The sequence below is a fragment of the Manacus candei genome, unplaced genomic scaffold (assembly GCF_025592945.1).
Source record: "Manacus candei isolate 608988 ecotype Guabito, Panama unplaced genomic scaffold, ASM2559294v1 h1tg000049l, whole genome shotgun sequence".
Taxonomy (NCBI): domain Eukaryota; kingdom Metazoa; phylum Chordata; class Aves; order Passeriformes; family Pipridae; genus Manacus; species Manacus candei.
Window position 1 is genome coordinate 17,436,773 of NW_026138097.1, and position 27,710 is coordinate 17,464,482.

General features: G+C 40.2%; 1 protein-coding gene across 2 annotated transcripts in view; it reads left to right on the forward strand.

Moving 5' to 3' along the window:
• DUSP22 (dual specificity phosphatase 22) overlaps nt 1-21,921 on the forward strand; it is a 43,121-nt gene extending 21,200 nt beyond the window's left edge. For both annotated transcript variants that reach the window (XM_051798788.1, XM_051798789.1), the window contains exons 4-7: nt 8,059-8,108; nt 13,453-13,527; nt 15,021-15,192; nt 18,074-21,921. In XM_051798788.1, the coding sequence (XP_051654748.1) occupies nt 8,059-8,108; nt 13,453-13,527; nt 15,021-15,192; nt 18,074-18,259 (483 nt within the window). In that variant the 3' untranslated portion in view covers nt 18,260-21,921. The remainder of the gene's footprint in view (nt 1-8,058; nt 8,109-13,452; nt 13,528-15,020; nt 15,193-18,073) is intronic.
• Nucleotides 21,922-27,710: the final 5,789 nt, after the last annotated feature.

Consider the following 27,710-nt stretch of genomic DNA (forward strand, 5'->3'; position numbering starts at 1 on the left):
GCTCAACACAAAATAACTAAATAGGGGAAAACTGGGAAACCAATCAGCCATGACATGAGGAGTGAAGTCTGCTGGGTTATGGCTGGGCATCATGTTCTCTGCACAGGCTCTGCTATCATCAGTATCCAACCTAAAGACTTACAGAAACTGTTAAAGAGGGAGATAGCCTTCAAAATCAGAGTTGCTGATATCATATAGCAAGGTCACTGCAACTGTATAAATATCAGCTCTACAAATTAATAATTTAGTTGTCGGACTGTAGTTTTTCCGTCCATGGCGCTGAACTCTTATATCACCAATGTTAGAAACTGTTGATTTTCAGCCATTGTGCTAACTTCAAGAGAAAGTGTACAAGCACTTCTTCTAACAAAAACCTTAACTTTCTTCTATGATGTTTCACTGCCTTTTCATGGTAAGGGTTTCCCCTTACGAGACGTTTCAGAAGACCATGCTGAGCAAAAAAGCTACCATTTTTCTTTCAGGTGTAGCGGCACCAGACAATTCTAATTTAAAGTAATGCCCTGTCTGGCATTGGTTCTGCCTGTGAAGTTGGGAGCTCTGACTAATTTTTCAAAAATGATATCGGTAGCCCACTAAGAAGCCACCAAGAGACTTCCACAAAGCAGCTTTTAAAGTGTGTCTGGCCAGGCCTTCATCATGGGGTACCCTTGGCAGAGGCTGCTTTGGTAATACACTAAATGAGTTCACAGTTTGAATTGCTCATCGCACTTGAGCTATGCCAAGGGAAGCACGTTCCTACAGTGGCAGCAAGGAGAGGATGAGGACTGTTTGAAGCTTTCAATGGTGAGCTGTTTGCACGAGAGATGTTTAGACCAGTAAACGCCTGGTGTTTCTTTTTGCTTGGATGCGGTGTTAACCAGAACAAGGACAAGTGCCCTGACCTGCTCATGCAGAGGACATGATGTGGAGAGTATGTTAGACCATGATTCTAATCACAGAATTATAGAATGGTTTGGGTAGAAAGGGACCTTAAAGATCACCTGGTTCCTCCTCCCCTGCCATCGATGGGCAGGATCACCTTCCACTAGACCATCCAGCCTGACCTTGAACACTTCCAGGGATGGGGCATCCATAGCCTCTCTGGGCAAGCTGTTCCAGTGTCTCCTCATCCTCACAGTAAAGAGTTTCTTTCTAATACATAATCTAAACTTGCCCTCTTTCGGTTTGAAGCCATTCTCCCTTATCCTGTCACTACGTGCCCTTGTAAAAAGTAATGTGAGTGTATTCCAGAGGGGGAGTAATCATATTTCAGCATTCCCTTAAAGAAAGAGGAGGTTGGGATATATTGTTTTCTTTTGTACTCAGAGATCCCCTTGAGGGTTCAGGGATGAAGTGTGATAGGTAGTGCTCAGATGTTAGATATGCCCGGACATGCCTAGGGTCTTGAATAAGTCACGTTGTCAAGGGAGATTAACAAAGTCCTTCCTCTCGGCTGAAGTATGTAGTTCTGTAAATATTCTTGATGTGACCTAAAGGAGATAAACCACAATTTAATACAAATTCATTGGTGTTTTCTCACACTCTGCATTCCTTCAGATGAGCCAGGTTAGAATGGCAATTCAGGGTTAGAATAAGAAATAATAAGTACAGCTCTCCATGCAAATAAAATAAAATCCTTAAGTCTTCAACATTTCTCTCTTATAATTTTAGAGAGGAGAGAGGGGGAACGAGGGGTTTAACATGATACTTTATGATTGGCACATTCCAACCTTAATAATAACAAGCTTTTCAGAAGTGTCACTGAGACTACTTCCTAAGAAAACCGTGAACCAACATTGCAAAAAACTCTGACTTGTAAAAAGTGATGTATTATTCCTGATAACACTAACCAAAGTATAAATTCTGCAAGAGCATCGCATTTGCTGCTGTTCGTATTGCTCATGTAATTGCAATTTCATTTACAATATTTTTCAAAACCAAACCTAAGTGTGTTGTTCACTAAAGTCAATTAGTGGTTGTTTTTTGGCTGAAACAAAAATGCATTTTCTATGAGTCATTAATAAAATCAGCACTAATGGTGATTGCTACAGAAAGTAACTGAAAGGACAAACAAACGGTTGAACGGTTTTCAGTTTAGCAGGTTCAGTTTGGTGCATTACTGGACAAAACTCTTTATAAACTCTTGTTGGTTTGGCTTGAGGAAGCTTTGTGCTGGCTGTTTCCCACTTTAGCCTTTCTGCTGAAATGCCCCTAAACAAAAATAAGTCCTCCTGTCCTCATCTGTCGATGTGACGACTCAAATTAACACATGGTTTTTGACTAACCTGAAAGAACTTACCAGGTGCTGGAGGTTTTCTATTTGCATCTCAGTTCACAAATTTAAGTTTAGGGGTTTATGTTAAAAAAAAATTTCTTGGAAGTCGTTGATGGTATCTTTACATAACTGTAAATAGAGAAGTTTAATGCCAAAAATACAATCCTGCTCTTTTTAAACTTTTTTTTTTTTACAGACCCTTCCCCCCCCCCACCCTTGGAGAGCAGAAATTTCGTAATCTGAGGTTCTTTGTCCCTCTCCTCACCTTCTAACATCTGAAATTCCAGATTCAGGCTTCCAGTGCTAACAAGAACCTCATAAATGTATATACAGCAGTGGAGGAGACAATGTTCTGAAAAATGTCTTTAAAAACATTTACTTGGAAAACCCACTAAACATGCAATAATGAGTAGCATTTTTAGTCCTTATTCTCATGCAGAATGTTTTGCTAGAGTACTCTGTTTTATATAAAATTCGCTCAACAATTTTCTTTCACATATAAACTGTATGTTAGCATAATTTAGGGTGTAATCAAACTGAATATCATTCTTAATGACTCCAGAATATCTTTGATCATTGCAAAAGAGCAACCATCCCTATAAGTGTTGCATTTGTCTCACAGTACTTTCTGTACTTTATCCAGTTCGGAGCTGAAATCATTCTTGGTATTGTGCAATTAAATCAGTGTGTGCTCTTGAGAGATCCTGTTTTCAGTCACTGACCCATTATCTGACATTTAGCACTTAAAGGTAAGTCATTTTGCTACTGCAAAATTCTGTATGTTCTACTAAAAAACCTAAATGCCAGTTTTGACAAGTTCAGTTAAAATGAAGTTGGAGGTTTTTTAAATAGATTATAAGTAAGTAGAATAGAAACAGAGTTTTCCTTAAACTAGACTGTTACAGTCCTGAGCACTGAATGAAATACTGGATTTAATAACAAAGATTTATCTTTTTTAAAAGCTAATGATATTGGGAAAGTCTTGTTCTTTAGTTTTGCTGACTTTTCCAAATGTGAGAAAACTGTTCCATTTCTAACTTTAGTAGATCGACCTCTAAAATAATTAGAAATTTGAAAATGACTGCAATTCCATGAATACCTTAACTTAGTGTAATACCTCTGCATTTGTATATATGCACCTAAATCTGGTTTTAATACCTTAATAGTTGCTGCAGCAGAACTGACTTACTAATTCCAGAATTTGTGATGAAATTGTGCAAGTTCTGTTGTTGTTTCTCAAAGAACAGTGAATTTTAGAAATTTTACTTAACTCTCGCTTGTTTCAGCTTTGACAATCTTGAAATCACAATACTTGCTCTAGTTTTGTTAGCTCTCACTGTATCGGTTTAACTGTAGCATTTAGTTTCAGGGCCTAAGAGAGACAGAAATCTAGTTTTGGTGGTTACTCTGCTGAAACAGAAAACAAAAAAGTAAATTATATTTTATTTTACTGATTTTTTGGGAGGACAATGTCCTCAGGATAAATACACCGGAAGAAATGGGAGTGCTGCTTTTATTTGATGAGGGCATCAGTTAGGATCACCATGTGAATAATAAGCAAAAAGTTTAGAGAAGAGTGTCTCTGTGTGTGTGTGTGTGTGTGTGTTGGAAGGTAGGGGTGTTTGGTGGCAAGGGTGATTGATGAAGAAAGGAAAGTGAGCAATGATTAGAAGTAACAAGTGGAAAGTAGTAGTGAATTGAGATAAGCAGAAAAAAGCATGTCATTGTTCACCATCTCATTGACCTAGGAGCTTGAGTCTGTACACATTCTATATGTATGTAATGTTTTATTACCTGAGAACCTGAATAGATTCTGTGTAATTAAAAATGTTGGATTGATTGATTATTTTTTTTTGTTTTAATTGGGTAATCTGGGAAAAAGTGTGTTTGGAGATACAACATGACTGACATAGCTGTCAGCTGAAGAAATGTTTGAATAACCACATATTATCAGCAGTATTCAATAAATAAAGGGGATGTATTACTTCGTGTAGGATTTAAAATAGTATTTCTCTTTTCATCAGTTTTTAAACTTTGCAAGTTTTTCACTTTGCTTTGAATAAATACCATGTTTTGGGATGAGTAGCTATTCTGTAGCACCTAATTTAGTGTGTGTAGACGAAGTGGTACAATACTTGTTTTGAATCGTTCTGTCCTTCCTTCACTATATAATTATTAGAAATTGTCATTCCTAGGGAATGAAGTATAGTTAATTTAAAAAAAAATAAATAAAGACTTCCATATAGTTGACATAAAATTTATATTTGTTTTTCCATCTTCAGTATGCAGATTTGGTTCACCTTGGCATATTGCATCTGCAGCCAGATTCAGGTTTATTTAATGAAACTGCTGACTAGCTACTAATTTGGAACCTTTTGAAATTTTCACTAGGAGCTGGTCTGCCTGATTCTTCAAGTCTTTTGATTTAGCTTACTCTTAGCTGCTGTTTCAGTGATTGTTGCCACCTAACATTTTTATGCTTTGCAGTTTCAGAATGGCAAACTGGTAGGTAATAAAGCAGTGATGTCTCTTTCTTGCATGCTAGTACCACATCTAAAATGTTGTAGGTAGCTATTTGCTTGCTTGATTTTAATTGTTCTGCTTCAAAAGGTCCCCTTGGGACAATTCTTCGAATTTATCTGTAGGGTATGTGCACAGGAAAGACAGCAGTGTCTTGGGGCACAAATATAAAAATATTTTGATCCTGGGGTAGTTTTTTTTCAAACAGAGCCACAGACAGCAGAGTTCAGTAATGAAGTATCTTTCTATTGCTAATACGTTTAAAAAAGAAAGTCTATACAGAGTGTGTGAGAAAAAACTAATTCCAGCAATCAACGCAGGAATATCTATCTACATGAAAAATTATGAGTCTCATTTATGAATACCTGGCCCATACAATCTTGTGGTGGTGTTGTATTTCAGGTATCCAATTATGATGAATGATATTTGATCCTATTATTATAATTTATTATTTCAACCTAGAGAAGCAAAACTCGATGGTAGGGTGGGATCCTCAGGAGTTAGCAACTCTGGCCAAACTATGTTTGGTTCGAAGTCACTGAGAGTTTCACTGTTGATTTTTGTGGGAGCTGGGTTAGGTCACTGCACAGTACTTTTGAAATCCCACCTCTAACTATTTCTGAGTTGAGTGTGTGATTATTTCCTCGCAGGGAGGAGTCCATCACCACAGCCTTCCAAAAACACAGGTGACATGCATCGGTCAAAATACCAAATTCCAGTAACTTTAACCATCTCCTGCCTCAGAAGCTTTATTAGTAAGGTTAACAGGCTGATGCTGAGCACTTGTGAGCACAGTAGCGAAAAGTGCGCTGTGGGCTTCACTGGAAATTGTAAGTGCTGAAGATGCCCAGGATCAGGCTTTGGATGAGCCATTCAGTACCATGTGTGGTCTCTCACAGGCTAGTTTCGTGATTGCTTTCAGTAGTTGGAACTAGCCAGCCATGACAAAAAAAGAACACTGTGGGTCTTAAACTTGTCCTGGTGCTACTTCTGCTTTTAAAGTGAACATTATCTGAAAGTCCCTCTACACTCAGCCTGTGAAAAGCACTCAGCATGTGCCATAGCTTCTGAAATCTGCAGAACAACTTGCTGGAGGAGCGAACCTTCTGGCATACTGTGCTCCAGAGTTAGCCTATCTCCTACCCTCAATTTTCAATTTTTCAATGGCATGGAGTTGCAGAAAGAATAGCATGTAAATTTACTTTCGGGTCACAGGCCCTCATTTTACTGGGGTGACTCACTTGAAGTGATATTAGTGTCCGAGGTAAACCTCTCAGATGTGTCATACAAAGTGCTTATTATCGTAATTAATCTGTCACAATATAATTCTCATCCTTGGCTCAGCAGCGTATCAATATATGTATTACTGCTACATTGTCTTTCTAAATGAATATGTCTGTGCAAGCTGTTGTGCATCAACCTGTGGCTGTGGAGCCATCCTGGTTTCCTACAACGGGCATCCCTTTTCCTCATACAAGGCAAGAGGGACTGTTGCTTGCTGATGGTGTTGCTTCTGGCCACAGGCTGCTTTGGCTTCCAAACTGACTTCATTCTTATTCTCTCCCCTTGGCTGCATTTTGCCATGCAGCTCTCATGCAGAATGCCACATGTGCTGTCCCTGGCTTGATGCTGTCCTAATGGTGCCTTCTCCCTCCTCAGGTGCTGCTGCTTCTTCGTCTCATGCTAAGCATTGTCTGCAGAGCCTTCCCCACTCTGACTCTGCCTTCCCCAAACCAGAAGGCCACAGACAGAGGCAATTCTCCTCTGGCTGTGGCATGCTGGGGGTGGACTGTGAGGAAGACTGGTAAAGCATGTTGGGGACAGCGGAGGCTCTTAAATCTGCGTGGCTATGAAGAAGATACTGTCTTGCAGGGGTTCTACTGGGTTGAGAAAATAATTGGTGCCATGTGTAAGCGGTGATGAAGAGATGGGGTAGAGGTATCACCACAACCTTTCTGACATAGTGATGAAGTTCATGCATCTTGCAGAGGATTAACATGGTGATGTGTCATGGTGCAGGAGTCAGGATCTGTTATAAAAGGGATTGCTCTTTGGTGTGAGATAGCAAGTGAAGAAGCCAAGTGTGTGTAGGGGAAATAAAGAGGGCTTTCTGAGCCAGCAAAGCAAAGGTGTTGGAGGCGGTGCTGCCTCAGGTAGCCATCACACTCAAGCAGTGAAAATTCCTCCCCTCCTCCAAGCTGGCAGATGAAATGTTGTGTTACACCTTGTTGGCAAAGGATCTCTTGTAGATAAATGTGTGACGTTACATGTGTGGTGTTGAACATGTGGGGTTATTACAGGGGTGTGTGCATTGTTACGAAAAGATAAGGTAAGGTGCGATTTATAGTCACCCCTTTGGTTGAATTCTTATCTTTACAAGTGCATCTGAGAATCTGTAACTCTGCATCTGAGATAATTCTAAAGAGTTCCAGTGAATGGTTTAGTTTTTTTGTGACTGAGCTGCAAGTTGTATTCTTGGAAGTCCTATTTGAGAAGTCAGCTAAATATGCTTTCAGAAGTGTTCTGTTTCTTAACAGTCATAGGAGCAAAGCAAGCTTTGAAAATAAAATGACAGTTAAAATGAACGTTGACAATGCAAAGCAGTAGGAGTATAGTGTTGTTTTAAATATACCCAGTAACATTTTTTAATGCATCAGAAATGGTTATCTAACTTCCCTAATTGATCTCGTAACTTATGATAGCTGACTAAGAAAGACAGGCTAACATTGTGGAAGAAAAGTATGAGTTTTATGGTTGTCCTTCTTGAAGATTTCCCCCACCCCCCCCAAAAAAAAGACAAAATCCATACCACAAACATGTTTCTTCTTTGAAATGCATTTTGTTTGGTTTATCATCTTTAAAGAAAAATTATTGCATGGGATCAAAAGAAGCATCTGTTCAGAGAAAGGGGAGGGCAGGAGAACATGTAACTTAGTTTTACTAGAAATGTTAGAGCAATTATATTTTCAGAAGGAGGTTTAGACCTTTTTAATAAAGATGGTTCTGTTTTAAAAAGCTCACTATTTGGTCTTGGGAGAAGAATGACTAAGCACTATGTGCTGGTGTCTTAGCAACAAAGGTGATGTGAAAAGAAGTGGTTTAAAATCTGACTGTATAGAGACAATCTATGCATGTGTAAATGATAGTGTTGCTGCTTAAAAGTCATTAATATTGCATCAGTCTAGAGCAGGACTTGCCCCTGAGTAGATAAATGTGTTTAACCTGAATCTTTTCTTCTCATGCCTTTTTGCTACTTCTTACAGGGAATGAAGTATCTGTGCATTCCTGCTGCTGACTCACCCTCGCAGAACTTGTAAGTTTTCTTTAAAAATAAATCACAAACCCCCAGAAATCCCCTAGTACTGTGATGCCTGTTTTACAATTTGCCAAAAGATTTGATTACACAAATGTGGTTTTCCATCACTTAAGATAACACAGTAACACTTTATTTCAGCCTCCTTTTTGTGTGTAAGGTTTGTAGGAGTCTCAGTTTGTAAACACTTTTCATTTGTGCCCTTAAACTTCAGGAATTCCCTAGTGAATCTGCTCCTAATTCAGTGCCAGTTTATTCTAGCCACTGTTTTTGTAAGTCTTTTTGCTTGGCTCCTCGTTTTTGTTAGTGCTATCTCCAGCCATTAACAAAAATAAAATATTTGAAAGAGGTGTGAAGCCTGGTGCTTCAAGGGCTGAAATAAATTCCTCACAGTGAGCCTCCAAAACAAAGTCCCAGTATGCAAACTACCCCTGCAACTATCTGCTCTGGACTTCTTGAACCTGCCTCAGAAGTCCCTGCTGCCCTTAGTAGTTAAGCTGGCATGGCAGGGAGTTTCTGCCCTGCAGTGATTCTTACCTTGAGGATGCATGTACTGCAACTAGGGCGTCCCAACCTTGCTCTTTCTCATCCCTGCTAACGTTCACATAATGCTCATTTCTTTCCCTTGGTTTTAATTGAGCATAGCAAGTCTTGATTCCAAGGAGAAACCAAAACAAGAGAACTTGAATGGTGACCAGCTCTTTCTTCTAGAGCTCACTGTTTATTTTGGGGGAGAGGTGAGGGGGGTTTCAGCCACATCCTGCTACCAAGTTTTGTAGAGAAACAAGTAGTTGAAAGAGACCTGGTAGGTACGGAAGGAAATGCAGCACTGCTTTTCTCTCATATCACAGCAGTATTCCGGCTCATGCTTTCGGGGGATATTTTTAGAGTACATGTTTCTCATAAGCTAGAAAGATTCCAGTGTGGCACTTGATGTGTGATGATTTGCCTTTTCATTCTGCATTTCTGTCATGATTTTAGGGTAAGGGGGAAAAAAAAAAGGCACCACACCCTTACCCCCAATAAAAACACCCAAACCCTTAAATTTCAAGACAGGTCTGTAGTGAGAAGGCAGATAGCTAACTGCCTTTGTCATGGACAGCTCCATGGCCTTAATATTCAGAATTAATAAAAATAAGTAATCGTAAAAAAAAATCCTTATGAGAAGGAAAACAAATATGAAATTAGAGGGAAACATTCACATGTTGGCATTTTGAGGTCTGTGACATTTCTGAAAACGTTTTGCCAATCTGCTTCCTTTGTTAGAGATGTGGATTGATTGGGAATAGAAGGAGAAAGGATGGCATTTATTATGAATGTTAATCAGTGTACAATTCAGCTCCTCTCTCACTATTAAATATCAAGGAGTTACATTGAAAAACCTCCTGTGTTTGAGCTGTCTGGCGCAGTACCAAGGCTCTTAAAGCTTCAGTAAGAAGATAGAATATTTGCATGAGTATTGTTTCTGTTACGCTGCAGGCATCTAAAATACTTGCTTTGGTATCAGGTGGTTGCAAGCAAACGTCATTACTTCTAATACTGATACATTCTATCACTTAAAATAAAACTTGATGAGTAACCTATTTTTTCTTTTTTTTGTTGCTTTATACAGTCCAGGTCTTCAAGTCAAATCAAATCATGATGCTCGCAAATAGCAACGTTGCTTGCTTTGCACATACAGTCTTCTGAAAGCAAGAGGAAGCTGCCTTTGTTCAGCCTGTGAGGACTGGGCACAGTCTTATCTAGGAGGGGTTAACCATATTGCCTGTGCCCACTGTGCAGGGAGGGATAGCTGGGGAACAGGAAAGGGAATTGCTCCCTCTGCAACATCTTTTGCGTATCTACCCTTTTCTTTCGGAAAAAGGGATTCTGCTGGTGTCAGGAAAAAACCCAAACAACTGAAGCAGCATCCTGTATTGCAGGTCCATGTGTTCTCTTAGCAGTGGTTGACAGGCATAACTGACCAGATACACACTGCTGTTTCCCAACAGCAAGCTTGTCAGAAGCTTTACTAATACTTTGCTAGCAGGTTGATGAGGTCCAGCTGGAAGCCTTTATCCACTGAATTGTGGGACTGTGAGCTCTTAATGCACTTCAGCATAGTTTTTGTGAAGAAAACTTCTGGGTTTTTATGTGTATAATGCGCATTTACTCCTAGTAAGCTTGTTTAGTGGAGTTTTCTTCCTCAGAAGGATGAATTGCCAGGGAAATACAGCAGGGATTCCCCTGTTAGCATGTGAATGTCCACTGAAGCTCTCAAAAGCTTGATTCTACTCCCTTGTTCTGCCCCTACCAAGCACAGGAAGCAAGTAGTTGTTTTTGAGACTCAAGGTGTTTCCTAGATGTTATAAATCAGTGTTTTCCCAGTCTGTGAAAATTTTACCCTGGGCCAGTGGCTGCTCCAGAAATGTCATCTCCTGTAGAACTTGTCGCTAAAAAGTAAATTCTGTAGAAATTAAATCTTCCCTTCCTGCCCTGTTCCAGTTAATTGTCTTCAGCTTCGCTTTTCTAAGGAATTAACCTCCAACAGTCAGGCAATTAGTGGTGATAATACAAAAGCCAGATGACCTATTAAGAGAAGGAAATTTTGGTGGATTTTTGTTGCATTTAGGTTACCAAAGGAAAGAAACATCGAGATGATTTGTCCCATCTGATTTGGATGCTCTCTTTTTAACCTTCATAAATACTTGTAAAAGTCCAACTAGCAACAAATGAAAATAAGCTCTGGCATCATAACTCTGTGCTCGATCTAGTTTTGGATTATGCAGCATGCTAATGTGTAAGTTTAGGTAACCTTTACAGCATGCTGGTAGGGGCATTGTACTGGTGGTTCTTCCTGTGGTGTTTTCCCACTGTGAAGATGATGCAGTTCAGGATGCGTTAAGCTGGGAGATGTGGAAACCAGATATCATGTAATAAATTGTCCTGAAGTCCAACAAATAGGCTGCAAATCAACACATTTGTCAAGTGCTTTCCTGTTAGAGATGGTAATCAACTGTTTTGTGGTTAATGTAAGACTTGACATTCTCCTTTGTGTCTGGCATTTGCCACACAGCTAACTGGTCCTCAGTCTTAGTTTTCATGTAAATATGGTTTTACCATAACTTTGAAAATGAGTTTAGGCAACTGTGTCTGCTGGCTCCAGAAGAGTCCCTTTTGCCATAGGGTTGTGGAGGAGTACATTTCTCCTCTTCTCTGATTCAAGGTGAGGAGGGGCTGTGGTTCTACAGAACAGCACTAATTCTAAATGTGACTGTTTGTCTTCTTGTTTTCATGAATGCCTGTAAACACACTTGACAGCGTTTCAGCAGCCCGAGCATCAGCAATAAGAAAGGGCAAAAAAACCTGAGTGGATGTAGTTCACTATGTTTAATACCTTGCAAAGGTGTTAGGCTCAGTCACAGATATTTTTCAAATCAAAGCACTGAAATGTCTAACCAAAACTTGTGCTAGACCACTGAAGCGAATTCACTGGTGCTTGAAGCTGCCCTCATGGCCAGATTTTCTAGAGAGAAAGAGAAAAGACAGATGTCTGAGAAGATTGGGATGTTGTCAATACAGACCTAACCAAGTTGCGTTTGACTGAATTCTTTCAGTCTCAGCTAAGTGCTCCTTCTTTGTGCAATAGCAATGCTTCTTGCACACACAGACAGACATCTCCTTTGTCCCCTGAGTTCGTTTATGTGAAGCCTCTTGTGCTCCTCTGGCAGACCTGAGCACCATGATTTGTTAAAACTCAACCAGTGAAAGTGTTTTGGAGTGGCAGTCTGAGTACAAATGCATTTGTAAGGCTTTGTCTGTCTTCACTAATCCCACATACTTCATCTGTCCCTTGAGAAACATAAACCCCTGAGTTGCCATGCTATCCTAAAGCTTGGGATTGCATGGTGCCTTAAGATTTTCCAAATAAGTTGCTCAGGTCTTCTCCAGCTATGCTCTCCATGTTGTATCCAGTGATGCAGGGGCTGCCTCAGAGAGGGAGTCCTGGGCTTTGGGATCCCTGTTTTGTGATATCCCAGCTTTAGGTATCATTGCCTTTGCAAGTTCCACAGGCAGTGTCACTATTGCATCAGTGTTGTCCTCCAGGTCTTGAGTGTTTATAGTAGCAGCAGCTGCACTGTTAGGCAGGAAAGGGAGCTTCCTTTTATGTGGGTATTCCTGATTTTTGTGTGGCTGCTGGTGCTGGGCTGAGGTTTTTTTGTTTTACCCTTGTGGTATAATATTCACCCAGAGAGGGGAAACATCTTGAATGCAGGACGTTGTGTTTCATGGGTGTTGAGCGCAATATGCTTTCATGTTTGCCTTTGCTAATAAGCCTGGTAATGACTGCCCCTTAAGACCCTCTTTCCTCTGTCCACATTGCTACTGCTTGTGAGCTTGAATTGCAAGAGCACTAAGAGGCCACAGTGACATCCAGCTCTGTTGAACTAAGGTGCTGCTTGCACCTACAATAAAACTGCAGGCAGTGTCAAAGGATTTGCAGTCGGAATGGCAGGATGAGCAACTTGTGATTGGGATGCAAAGAAGCAGTGCTGCATGCTTACTGAGGTGATGACAGCTGCCCAGTTATTGTCCTTCAGACTTGTCCCACTTAAAATGAAGGAGCACATGTAAAGGATAATGAGATTACACACCTTAAGGTTTGTAAACTGAATCTTCTCTACATTGTCTCCTCTGTTGCTTTAAAAAAGGTAGGCTGTATGCAGGGATTGGCTAACACCCTGAATAAGGGCAGGCAGAAGAAGTACTGCTGTCTGAGAGGAGAAAATTGGAAGGACCTGAAGAAGCCAGGGCTTGAATTGAGCATTTTTTCATAGCAGGGACAACAGGGAGAGATTTCACGTTGCAAAGAAGAAAGGCCTAACATTTGGATGTGTTCTAGCACATGGTTTGAAGGAGGAGGTAAAGTCAAAGTTAAGTGTCCATTTGGGCAGCGAGTAGTCTCTCTTTGTGAGAGACAATATGAGAACTGTTTGTGTAGTTGTGCTGAGATCCATCTGACATCTGGGCATATGTGTGGACATGTGAGGTCAAGTCGCTAGTTTAAAGAGGAATAAAACACAAACCGAAATACAGATTTGACAGTCATCAGAACAAAGTGTTTCTTAATGTTATCACACTGTAGTGCCTAAAATACTGGTTTCTTATTCAGATAGAGTGGAGAATAGCTATGCCAGTGAGTTTTGTGTTTCACTGGCAGACACTAACTTTTACTTTGTATGACCTGTATTCAGTTCTGAATTCTAGAAACATTGTTGAGCTTTCAGATATATTTCTCTCTTTCTAAGTAGTGATTTTACTAAATAGATCACTTTCTTTATTCCCCTTCTGCTTTTGTTTTCAGAGCAAGGCATTTCAGAGAGAGCATCAAATTTATCCATGAGTGCCGGCTCACAGGTGAAGGCTGCTTAGTTCATTGGTATGTATATGCTTCCTACAAAAAAATTTTAAGGGTTTCTCTACCTTGATTTGAATGCTCATAATTTTAATAAGTTAGTGAAATGCTCCCTTTATTCAAAGAGCCTCAGAAGATTTGCAAATGCTATTAAAACCTCATGCTAGGACTTTTGAGTCTCTGGAGTGGGCAGCTGCCTAGAAAGAAAATTTTTCTTGACCATCTCTTGTCAAACATTTTTGTAGGATTAATTTGACTAGGACTGTGTTGACTGAAGACATATTATTTATTTCCCATTATTTTAATTGCTGTATTTCTAAATGTTATTTCCATAATCCTAATAATTTGATTAGTTTCTCTAACAACTATTTTGAAAACTTCAGAATTGTTAAAAAAATCTCCTCTGAAGAGAAATTGAATTTTTTTCCTCTTTTTTTTTTGTCTTTAAACTGCTGAAGCATTTAAATGTTGCATTTGTTAATAGCAAGTATCTGATTGGAGATATGCTCCCAGGACTGTAGAGAATAGAAAAGGAAATCCCACCCTGGGGTTTTTTCTTGCTAACTGCTATTGGTTGTAGTCTTTGTGCTGTATGTCCAAGTGACATCTCTGAGTCTATATTTGGAATCAGAGACATCTTGTGATTTGAACACTGGTCTTATACACAGGCCTTGAGCATAAATCCTCACTTTGCTATTGACTTATGATAGGGCATGAGTCATTTGGTCAGTCTTGGTGTATGGGAAATAGGAATAAGTAGTTTGGATTCTGATGGGATTTTGAAAAACATATATTTAAATTTGTGAAGATTTCAGAAACATAATATGTTTTTGACATGCTAAGTGAAAGAGTCTGTAACTCTTTTTACTCTGGTAAATGTAACTCAAACACATTTTTTATACTCACAGTAGTAAAAGTTCCAAGTTTGTCCAGTGCTGTCCAACCAGGCATAATGAACAATTCTTACTCTATCCCAGCATTTCATATGAGGAAACTGGAGTCCTGAGAGTTGAAGGTGCTCGGTTGCAATGGATAGCAGAAAGAGGAACTCAAGCAACCAGACACATGTACTTTTTAACGGTTCAGTTAAAGTTCATTTTGGCCCCATGAAATTGAAGCCTTTATTCATGATGGAGAAGGAACAGTATTATTTCACTGCTCTGATCTATATAAGCAGAAGAAAGAAAGTGGGTGACTTATTTCTGCCTTATTAAGAACCAAATCTAACTTAAAATGTGTGCATTGTCCCCTGCTTTTGTGAAGACTTCGTGTTTATTTCTTCCTTTTCAGCCTCTCATGAATTACCACTCAGAATCCACTTTTCTCAATCATGTTGTAGATTCATTCTGCTACATTTGAAAAAGCAGCACCAAAACTACATAACTCAAATATTTTAATATTTCTTCCTTGTGGCAAGCAACACAGCTCTCTGCTGTGATGCTGAGAAATGGTGCTTTTAACTGTGACAGATGAAGTATAGTACTGCTTCAGTGTATTGCACCTCATTTTTTGTGCAGCCTTGCAGGTGTCTCCAGGAGTGTAACACTGGTGGTTGCCTACATCATGACCATCACAGACTTTGGTTGGGAAGATGCACTGTCTGTTGTCCGCGCAGCGAGATCCTGTGCCAATCCAAACATGGGCTTCCAGAGACAGCTACAGGAGTTTGAAAAACATGATGTTGATCAGGTAAATGAACTACAAACAAGAGTTGTGAAACACAGCTCCAAGTCAGATCATGGGCTACTTTTCATTAGTTTGTGGTCTCTGTGGTTTATCTGACCCTGTTTTTGCTCTGAGGGAGTGGCTTCTTAGCCCAGCCTGCTCCACTGAGGAGGTACAGATAGAACTGAGAGTATCAAGGAATGCTAGATGGGAGAAGGGATGAAGCACAGCACCTAAACACCTCCTGCCTGACTGTGCTCTCAATTTAGTGATTGCTTCATATGTGATAAGACACAGTACAAGACTGATGCCTTTAGAGGGGTAAAAACTAAAGAGTGAGTTGCTCAGAACACAGCAGAAAAACCAACCTATAAGTACCAGTTGCATAAAATAGTTATTTTCCCCACAACACATTCTTGGAATAGTAAACAGGAAAGAAATCATAATCAGAAGTCTTTGCTATTCCAGGAGTTAAACTAGGTTCTCATTATGACTTACATGTTGTGTCCCACTCACATTCTGTTGCTTAGACAATAAATTTTCTGGTGTATAGGGCAGTCTTAAATCTGACCCTTTTTTTTCTTATTAGCCTTTGAAGGCTTTGTATGACTAGGAGAATTAAGGGAAGAGTAGGACTGCCAAGTGGTTTTCATAAGACAAAAATTAGTTTCTTACTCCAAAAAAGAACTGTCCCACGCAGAAGACCTGCTCTCTGTGGGTGATTGGTGACTTCCACTTATGTTAACAACCTAGTCTGGCTGCTCCCTTCATTTTCCATTGCTCAGCATGTTGCTGTTCTCTGACCTTTTGTGCTTATGGTGCTTATTAAAAATCAACAACAACAACATAGGCAAACCAAAATCGGAAAGCAAAATACATAAGGCAAAGGATGTTGTTTTTTTATTCCATCCCTGTCATTCTGCTGCAGAAAGCTCAGAGTTTAGAAATTACCATTTGTTTTGTATGATGCAGTTTGCAACTGTAAATATTTGCGTTTTTTTAATATTTAACCGAATGTTTCCTGGATCGTTTGGAACTGGTATAAATGGTAGAATAACTGATTTTTAAGAGACAAAAGTCAGAGAGGGACTTTCCAGGCTTGTCTCCTTCCTCCCTTACAGTCATTTCTACTCTAATTGGTTTGGTCTAACAGCAATGACAATTAGGGCTGTATGCAAATAGCCTGATAAAGACAGTAACGTCTCTCTTTTTTCATCCACCATGGACGGCGCATTCTGTCTTTTTTCACTGAGGGGGAGGCAGTAGGTTGCAAAAAGAAGTATCCACCTGTATTCACTGGCTGGGCTGGAGTTTCTTACTGTCTCTTAACAGCAACCACATCCTTAGCAGGTGTCTGTTTACACACCTGATTTCAGGGGAATAATGCCATCTGCCAAGGGTGTGAACTTTTTTCAGATTTCAGCAGCATGGGTGTTTTGCTGTGCCACTACAGGGTGATGGTATCCTGTAGACTCTCTGGAATGGTGTCCTTTAGATCTTGGTCTTACAGGGTGGGGTTTAGTCACTAGGGTCACAGTATGGTTTGTACCTGTTCCAAACCTCCACTTGGTAGCCTGAGGCTTCAGATTTGACTCAGGACCTTACGATCTTTTACGAATGAGAGGGAGGAACTATGTTGAGGTCTTGTCTCCCAATGTCCTAGCAAATGGTCTTTATGGATCAAGCTGTTCATGAGCCCCAAACAGAACAAAACTATGAAGGCTAAGGTTTGAAAAATTAATATTTCCCCCTCTGGGATACAACAACTGTGTTTACTAGCTGCTTCTGCAGAGAAGTGCAACAAAATTGTCAGGGGTTGGACAGTTCCTCAACTGGAATTGTCCTCCGTTGGACTCAAATTCTCCAACTGGCAAAGATGTGACAGAGAAGGATGTAAATGTGATTAAGGTCTATAAAACTGAGTGGACAGAGAAAGTGAACATGTGAAACTTCCACTCCTTCCTTTGAGATGGGATTATCAGTTGGCAGGTCCAAATCAAGGAAAAGGAGGGGGAGAGTGTTATACAATATGCACTTATGGAGCTTGTTGACATGCAGATATCTTGTGGGAAAAAATTGTGGGTTTAAGAATGTGATCTCATGACAGAAAAATTAATTTGTTGTTATCAAACACAAAGATACTGCCTCAGACTCTGAAAGCACCTGAGCTGAAAATTACTGTGAGCTGAGGAAATGGCTAGGGAAAAGGTCCCAGCACTACTGGGACCTTTGCTTGATTCTTGCCTTGGCATTTACATCTGGCTGCTCTCATACCAGGATACAGGGCTGGGTTGTCCTTCAGCTGGACCTGATACTTCTGTTACCATGTTCAGTCATTCATGTCAGTAACATATACAGTCCTATGCTATAGCTTGTAAAGCTCTTGAACTTTTTCTTCCTAGAGGATATCTTCTGGGATATCTGCAGTACATTTTTTACTGCTGGTGTTTGTGAGCTCAGCATCTGTAAGAGTAGTTAATTTCTGATCTTCAAGCTTCTTGCAGCCTGTTGTGACTTGGGCAAGTTGGCTGATCATATTAGCTTCCACACAAATTCATCTTATTGTTTATGTATGCAGCAGGAACAGGGAGATTTTAAGTCCAGGATTTCCTGGACTTAAACACCTGCCCAGAAGGTGTTCCTTATTCTATATTACTCCAGTCAGCCATGCTGTTCCACAAATGTGTCATTTTAGGAGATGTAAGGAATCTCAGTGATTTCAAATATGTTTCCCTGTGCCTATGTATTCTGTGCTGCTATTGAAGGGCATGCAATATTTGGAGTGGTTTTCTGCTTATAATCTTAAAGACTCTGGAAATTCTCTAGGACAGGAAGAAGTATTACTTCTCCGTCAATCTTGTGTTATTGTTTCATCATACTGTGTATGTATGTTCAATTTCTGCAGTTCAGGCAGTGGCTGAAAGAAGAATACGGGGAAAACTCTTCTCAGGATCTGCAAGAAGCCAAAAATCTTCTGAGCAAATATAAAGAGCAGGCAGAGTTGCATCAGACTACCGGAGGAAGACAGTGGAATAACAACTTCTCATCTGTGCCATCTCTCTCATACAGCAACTACACAACAGAGACCTAATCGTAGGAGGTCGATTTTCTTCTTGCTACCTTTGCAAAACATCTTGCTGTGTTTTCCATCCCATCTTCAAGACTTTCAGCAGTAAACCATGCAAACAGTTGATTTATAGAAAGCTTCTTGATAACATTATGTGTGTGTGTGTATGAGTGTGTTTCACACAGTTTTATAATTCAGGCAGGATCAAGCTCTGTTTATGCCCAGAGACAGGATCCAGTTACTGTGGCTGAGGCAGCTTGTCCGCCAGCCACAGCTGTTATCCCCTTATGCTCATGTTGCCTGGCATTTGGTGTGAGGTTAGCTCAACTCCTCTTGTTGTAGGCTAGCAAAGGGCTTGAAGAAATGAAGTCCGGTGATTCAAGCTGTGGCAGTTTGTTATCTCTGCACTATTAGTGTGGGAAAGATGTTATTGCACCTGAAAAAGGGAACTTAAGTCTGTGTGTCTGCTGCTCCTGTTCACAGTCCATTGGCAAGTAATACTGTGGAGGTGGGTTTGAACTTGAATGCTAGGCTGCAAGCTGGAGCGGGTGAAATGTGAGTGCACGTACCTTTCTACAAGCAGTAGCATCTAGGAGAGAAGTGGGACAGACAGCTCTGAGTAATAACACCTTCAACTGCCACAGTCATACTTGCTTCAGTGCACGTGAGACAGGGCTGTCGGTAGAACTGCCACAGACCAAGAGCACCGAGCCTGTTACCACAGCTCAGCCGATGTGCAGTGATTTAAGCCATGGTCCCTTGACTGTGCATCTGGTCTCCCAACATAAGCTTCCCTGGAGAACAGCTTACCAGGTCTCCAGTGCCACTGAACTTCATTCCCCATGGAGCACGTGCCTCTTCAACACACACCCCTGCGCACATGATAACGTGTCTCCAGAGTGGGCTCAGTGTGAGTGCGAGCACCTGTTTCTTTGCTTGTGCTGTGGTTTGCTCTTTGACTTCAGCTACCTCAAAAACGCTGTTCTTGTCATTGTGGTTGTAAATGCAACCTTGATAATTGCCTTGTGTAATCTTAATCTGACACGGAGTGAAGTAAGTGGGTGCGTGAGTGTGAGTGTGTGTGCGCATGTATATTTCACAAATGTCCGTATTTGAGAAGTTTATTGTTTTCTTTTAAAATTGCCCATATTTCTCACTGGTTTAAAGATTAAGTTGTTGGAATTCAACTTTCTTGCCATTTAAACACCACTAGGTATTTTGCTGTGATCAAATTGGTAGGAACGCATTTGTAAAATATATTTTAAACTAGGTTAAAACTAGGGGCCATACTCTGCTCTTGGTAACATTGTGTGTTTCTGGAATGGAGCCATTACCTGACTCAAGTGGATTGTAAGAGTGTGACTTCAAACATGTCAGTAGGAATGCTGTGCAGCATATTGATTTCTGATGGTGTAATGGGGGGTGACACTGATGCCAAGATAATGATTTCTTGTCTTTGACTTGGAGGATGGAAGGCTCACTCTTCTTGAAGATTCCAGAAAATAAAAAATACCTCCCAAACAGCCAAGATAGAAAACCAAAACCAACCCCCTCATTTGTTCAGATGTAGTGTATATATCATGCTAAAAGCTGAGCACTGGGTGAGAAGCAGTAAGCATACTAGATAGACTGTCATCTCTTTCAGTTTCTTCAGTACCCTGACCTCCCATTCTTCACAAGATTCCTCTACATGTGATTTTCTGCTTGCTTTGGGTGGCAGTGAATTCTTTGGAGGAGAGCAAGGCTTTTGGGTCAAGTAAGCTCTGGCTGTTAAATATCTGTTGTTAAGTATCTTAAAAAAATATGTTATGGCTTGTGAAATACGGGTCGTGCATATCAATAATTGCTTAAAAGGAAAAAAGGGAATGGGGCGAAACTGGCCTGACCATTTCATCTGAGTTCAAGCCTGCCTCAGGGTTCTCATTGCACTAACTGCTTTAAGTGTACTCAGCATGATGAGAGCAGGATAATCATATCTGTGTTGCAGTAAGGGAAGTTGGAATTGGGAAAAGTGCTGGAATTGACCTTGTTTTCAAGCTTGCAGCTAAATGAACCACTGCCAAATATATGGATATACTGTATATTTGGTACATCTAGCAATTGCTGCTCTGTGTTTGTCTGGTAAGAGAGGTATTTAGCTGCCCTTGAATATGTTGATCTGCAAATAATTGGCTAAGAATTCCAGCCCAACAGTGTCCACGTTGGCAGTCCCTTCCATGCTCTGAGAGCAGATGTGGTAATTGGAAAATGTTTTCCTCGGTAACAGGGTCTGACACATGATCAGGATGCGGGTCCATTTGTTCAACCCTCTACTCACAATAGGATATGTAGGGCAACTTCAGTCCATCCCCAAAGGGCAGCTTTGTCAGAAGTATTCTGCCTGTGGTCTCACAGCCAGTCCATCCTTTAGCTGGCTGCTGACACTGTATCCCATAACACTCCTGGCACTCTAGTCTTTGCAGTAGTAATCCTCTGAGTGCTGGTAAGTTGGCAGTTGTTTTTGCTGTTCTGGCAAATATAAGGCAGAATGGGAGATATCTATTAATGTTCGTGTGTCCGAGATTTAATCTATACTGTTTTTTTTTTATTTAAATAGTTTGGTTATCCCCAAAGAGTCAGTCTCACAAATAGGATTTTTTTAGAACTGAATTTGGCTTTAGGGCCACATAGCCACATCAACGTGCATTATGCTGCAGCTCGAAAGCAGATACAGGGTAAAGTTGAAGACAGAGGGAATGCCATATTGTCAGCAAGTGAAAATGCTTCTCTCTTCTTAAAAGATGGAAGAGGTATTTTCTGTAGTCTTTTGCTTCAGCATCTTGTTAAGTGGTCTTTATGAACTGGGTGCTGCATGTAGGAGCAGTATAAGAGCAACAGCAGTCCAAGAAAACTTGAATGTGGTTTGTCCATGTAGAGAGCACAATGATAGTTTACTCCCTAATTACCACAGGTGCAGGAAGAGAGAGTGACTACAGTTCTCACCTTTTAGAGAGGGAGAGGAGCTAACACAGACTGAGAACATGACATGATTTGTCTTCCAACAAGCCTTTCAGTGGCAATTTGTAGGACTTTCCAGCTATCTGGAACATGACTAGACCCAATCCACCTCTCAGTAGTTGGCCTTTGTAGTGTAGATGATGCATTCAGTTATTTTGTTTCTGTACTTCAAAACACTGTCCTCATTTTGATGTTCACTGGAAAATGTATAAAGTTTATAACACCTTACTGGATATCCAGATTTAAAATGTATAATTGATTTTATTTTTTTTTTTGCGGGGGGTTAAACTTGATATCCATGTGTGATTATAAGCAGATGTCTAGTGTTATAGAATGTAGGTAATGGGTAAATGCATTATTAGTATTTATTACTCTGTTTTTTTAACCTGGAAAAAGTTGCTTCCTTACATTTTGTGGTTGAGTGGGAAGATATGGCAAATCATATCTCTGTTTTTTAAAAAGGACAATAATAACATTGTTTGCTACTACTGGCCACCACTTGTAGAGATGTCAGTGAAAAATTATAGCAATTACTTCCACTAGTTTAAAAACTCTAAATCTGATAAACTTCTTGATTCTGTCTTCCTCTTCATGGGCATCTTAGTGAAGCCTTGATTGCTTTTTCCAAATGTTTGTATTTAATACGTTCTACAATTTTTTTATAAATAAAATTAAATGTTAATACCTGATCTGCGTTTGTATTTCTTGAAATCAATAATAATGTCCAGAAGGCTTCTTCTCACTGTTTGTATCCCTGCAGGTATAATAAGAGTACAAGACTAACTCATTTTGGTATTTAGATTACTTTTTTCTCCTGCACACGGACTTCTTGAAACTTCCCCTCTCTTCACCGAGTTTTTCCAGGTGAGTTCAAGAATCTTCACAAGAATCTCTTGATAGTCTCTCAAGAGAATGTTGGATGTGGCTGTTTTACTTATTGTTGCCAGCTTATCTTTGCAACAGGGTATGTGGTGAATCCAATTTTTTTATTATTTTGAAATACCTTCTTTTCTATAGCACACTGATTTAGGGCTTGATCAGCTGTAAAACTTACCTGTTTTTCAGACTGCCAGTGCTCAAGACTCTCAGGAGTGCTCTGTCAGAGGAAGCTGATGTAAGCAGCAGATGATGATTCTCAGGGGAAAAATATTTAAAAACAGTTCAAGGGGGGAAATGCCCCATTGAAATTCCCACAGATAACACACTGAATTTCTGGTTTGACACTACCTCTGCTAAGAGGGTAATTCTGACATTTGGGCAATAAAAAAAAAAAAGCCAAACAAACCAAAATGCCCATCAATCTGAAAATATGATCAGTCATGCCTAAGTATCTCATGGCCAAATCTCATGTCCACTTTAGTCATTGCTGAAGGCTGAACTGTTCTTGCAGTGGGAGTCCCTCATCATGAAGGCAAAGTTAGATGCTCAGGCACAGTGAGTTTTGAGTCTTTTCTTTTTACCTTTTCCTTCCTCTCCCAGCACTTGTTAGTTTATATACTGGGAATGTGTGGCTGGTGTTTCCTAAGGGATCTTGGGGACTCAACTAATTAGTTGTAGCCTCCGCTAAAATAAAGTAAATGTGTCTGTGGATAGCTTTGAAAGTGATGGATGCACCTTGTTTATAATACGTTTCAGTTCATCTTGAGTGTAAATGGGATTTTATTAATGTTTCAGTCCTCTTCCTGTCTTTCTGTGAAAAGGCTTTAAAATTCAATGCAACCAGCTATATGACACTTGAATTAGTAGTGTAATTACTTCCTTTCTCCCACCTGTTTTCCATAGCAATGTCTTAGATACATGTGCTATAGCAGTGATGAGACAGAAAACATGCCTAACGTATAATCCCTTGTGATCTAGGAAAACCTTATAAGTTTTAGAGGAGGCTTTCCCCTACCCCTAAAGGAAAATAGCAGTTTCCAAATGAAAAATGCACTGCTGCTTTGTCTTCGTTTTGACCACTTAGTACTTTTCAAGGGTAATTTTTACCCAAATCACATGCAAAAATTGTCCTGTGGCCATGGTGCCGTATTACTCTTCCCAACTCTGTGTCTAGTTCCCTCCAATGTTACATGTAACTGTTGTGAGTTCTGGAAAGTGGCATTCTGATCTGATTCCTGTAGTCCTGTCCCACCTTGCAGTCAACTGAGGGAACTAGAGGGCAAACATGTGCTCATAACCTGATGAAGAGTTATGGCTTTGCCAGCACATTATGAGAGTCCTTCCTTCTCCTCAAGAAGACTGTATTGAGAGAGGGAAAATGGTGATGATCTTTAGAAAATATTAGACAGCATGAGGAAGATGATGTTGCACTGTGCAGTGTTTCTGTAGATACCCCTGGAGACACAAAGCATGCCACAGGAACAGCTATTTTCACACTTTGTTCTCAGCAGAGCTTTTAAACGTGAGTCTTGTTTTCCACGTGCCCCAGCTCCTGTGCTTAACTAGTTCATTGCTGCTGTCCAGTATTATTATTCTGCCCTCAGCCAGGGCACAAATTTCTCATTATACATGTTTGAATGTGTACTTTGCTCTAGTGAGTTACGCCAAGTGCAGTTTAACAAAAGTGAGTAGCTTGTGAGTAGCAAGGTGACTTCCTGTAGTTTCTATATAGTTTCTAGTATAAATATTAGGAGTGGGCAGCTAATGAAGTGTGAGCAGGAGGTGCCTTTTTGCCACTGAGCAGCTGCATAGCTCAGTCCTTGTAGGAGACTCAGTTCTGCTCGTGTGAGCCAAACACATCTGCAGTAAACAGGGAATAAAACTCATTTTCAGACCATCTCAAAAAATGGGATTTTTCAGCCAGGCCTGCACCCAGTTTCCATTTCAGTTGAGACAATTATGAATGTGCAGGTTTGTGGCCCCCATTATTTATTGAACACTGAATGGAGAGATCAGAACCAAGACATCGAAGCTACTTGAAGTGCACAGTGTTTTTAGGTTGTTTGCTTGATGGGTTGTTATTCCACAGGCATTGGCAAAGCAGTGTTAGAGCTGGGCAATGGATTTACAAATGGGCCCTTTGAAAGTCTGAGTTCCAGTTCTCCCTCTTCCCTTACTTCCCTTCTTTCTCTGAAAGCAAGTGAGTTTTTATTTAATTTTACGGATACAGGGGATGAGATTTTTGTTACAATTTGAATTTCTTCCCTTCCTCCCATCCTTTTACCTTTTTTTTTCCTGTGTGTATGCAGGGTTTTTGTTTTGTTTTGTTTTAATAACTGGTATTTATCCCAAAACTCTTGAGTCAGGGTGAGTGCCACAGTGTGGCTTGCAAACAATTTGTTTCCTGTAAATGTGTATTTATATTTCAAAAATGCTCATGTTGCTGATTTTATAATTGTGTTAATAACTATGCTTCTGGTGTTTGTGTATCTCTCCTGTTATGGTCGTGATGATTTTTTGCCAAGCCTGACATGACTTCTGTTGGGTGTTGTCATCTTCTATGGCAGTCTGGCTCCTGTACAGCACTGGATGCTTTGGCTAAGTAACACTGATCCATGACAGTGTTAAACCTGACAGTAAAAAAATTAGAAAGGGATATTTAACTTTTATTTTTGTGCCAAAAAGCCATGTTTCATTGGTGGACCAGCACCCTATGCAGGTTGCTGATTTCAAATATTTTACTTCATTCTCTCAATTCCTTTTATTTTAAGGTAATATGGGACTTTGTGGAAAGTTTCTAAATAGAGAAAAACTCTGCCCTGTTCTTAGAGGAAGTATGTTGAAGGTGTCAGAATTATGTGCATGCATGCTCACTGCATATTTTTCCAAGAACTGCATTTTGGAAGTCTTTGCAAGTTAAGTCTGCAACATGTAGCTTTCCCAGAAAAAAAATACTTATAAAATCCCTCAGTGTCTCAAAAGAAGAAAAGAGAAAAACAGACAAAAATTTGCATTTCTGCATATCTTGGAGGTTGTGCAATTATAACTGCTGTTTCTCAGCTGGGTAAGGCCATATTACTCTCAGGTTAACCATCAATAGCAGCTTTGGGGGAGGAAAGGGAAAAGGTATACCCACCTGTGTATATTAATGTACACAGTGCACTACACGTTAATGTACACACACATTCATTACAAGTGCACTCTGGGCTTTGCTGTCACTGAAAGGAGCTTAAATACTCCTTCTCCTCCTTAACTGTATTTTCTTTTCTTGTAGATTTGACCTTAATTTCCCTGGGTTGGTCACCTTACATCAATGTTTGCCTTGGCAGATCTCACATATTTCTAGGTTGCCTTTTCTCCCTTAGAATTATACCTCCCTGATAATGAACATAAATTTTAAAAATAACATAGAAAGGGTTACAAGAACACCTCTGATGCAGTAAGACAGGCTAGAAATTTCCACAGTCCTTTTTGAAGAAAAGAACTTGTGGTTTGGACTTGTCAAGAAGGTATACTGAGTCAGTCACCTTTGTCCAATCCATAAAATACTGGACTGAGAAGCATTTGGGATTCTGATACTAAATCTCCTGCAACTTGCTGTGTGACTTAGCAAGTTGTTTCAGTCTGGTTTGCTTAATTTTTCTAATAAAATCAGGAAGCAGTGTTATGACTTTTCCTGGTACAGCTCTGAAAAGCCCCTGATGAAAAGCACTGCATCAGTGTTGGTTGTGTATTGTTAAATGAAGTATCTGCCCTCTATCTGAGAGATGTTAAAATATGTTTGTAACAGATTCTGAAGCAGGGCAAGAAGCTGTGGTGGCTTCTTGCTTTTTGTCACCTTCATCCCACCTGCATATGAAGTTCTGTGCTGCACAGGATGGTAGTTGGATGTTGATGTGAGTAGGGAAAATTTGAGGTCTTATTCCTCCAGCTTCCATCTGCTGTATTGCAACATGAATCACATAAAGCGAAGATGTCATAATTTCTAGATGGAAAAAAATGAAGTGGAAGAGGTCCACAGCAATTCTGTTTGTGACTGCCCTAGATGAAATTCATCCCACTAGTACATTGGTTGAACATAAAATCTCAGGTAAAAATTAAATGGTAGGGATATGTAGTATGCCTGTGATTTCAGGAGTGATGGGGGGTGGGGTGGGCGGCAAGCAGAGGAGGAATAGCATATAGTAAAAAATTAAAGCATTGGAATACCTAAGGGTAACGTGGTTAAAGCTGCTGATGCATGTGCTGAAATACATTCTGTGCACTCCAGGAAAAAGTCTGCAGGCAAAAAAAAAAAATGGGGGGGGGGGGAATTCTCCAATGTTTTCTATATGTTGGATATATGGTTATGATGATAGAAAAAAAGTGTTTCCCTGATTTTGCTCTAGGCTTGTTCTGGAAAAAAAGTGCGTATGGTGAATACCGTGATGAATACATCTAATAAAAGCTGTTATGGCAGATGAGAACTGGAGGATGAACAAAAATTAGTGCCTCCTTCGCCAAGCTGCTACTGCTGCTACTTTTGGACTTTTGTTTCATGGAAGACATGAATTTGATTCATTTCCAAAGACAGCTTGGAAACTCCAGGCAGCAGAGCAAGGGACTCTCCCTTGACTTAGCTGTTTTTCTCTGAATGCATTGCACTTGTGTGAAATGCAGTCAATGCTGCTTCTCAGGTCATTTCTGAGGGAAGGTCAGTGCGTGGGGACTGACCCTCCAATCATCAGTTTGAGTGATCTGGGGGTCTCGGTGCCTTGCAACATTGAACTCCATGCAGTGTTGGGGAACTTGCAGCACCTGCTGTGGGCACCGTAGTTAAAAAGGAAAACCTTTAATTTCGAGCCAGAGTAGATGCAAATGGTGTATTGGAGAAGCCTCTGTGTTTCTACTGATGGCCAAAGTCTCCTTGATGTTGCCTCCACTGCTAAGCTGGGTGACTAGGGTTCCTTTAATCCCTCCAGGCTTTCCTCCCTCCCTTCAAGTCTGAATGGAGACAGTTGCTGGACTCTGTGCTGATCATTTGTTCAACAAAGTTGAACAGTTTTAATCCATTTTTAATTTGAAGCGTGTATATTAGGGTTGTTAGAAACTAATAGATGATTTACCTACTGAAAATAACTTGTGTGGGGACCAGGCTGGGGAAATAGTAGAGGTAAGAGTAGGGAGAGCATGGTTTGGTGAGTGCTCTCAGAGTGATTTGCCAGCTCTGATGGGAAGCAATAAAGGGGGGGAAGAGACAGTAATCAGTGAATCAATCCGCACGGCTCATTTAAAAATACCTCCTTTTTTGTGGCTTTGGTTACAAGAATGGTTTGTGGGCTGCAGAAGAAAGCCATTGGTAGCTGTTTTAAACAAGCTATATTCTAATTTCATATTTCATGAAGTCCTGTGAACCTCTGAGCAAGAGAATTTCCACCTGTGTGCTTGTTGGGGGAAAGGGAGGGCAAATAACCAGTTTAAACAGGAGGTTGCAATTAAAGTAAGCAGGAGCCTTCTCTAAGTAGTGTTGGGTTGCAGTTAAGGAGCACTTTTTTTGAGAAGGGATGGAATGAGACTCTAGAAATGCTATTTCAATACAAGACATCAAAGATGATGCCTG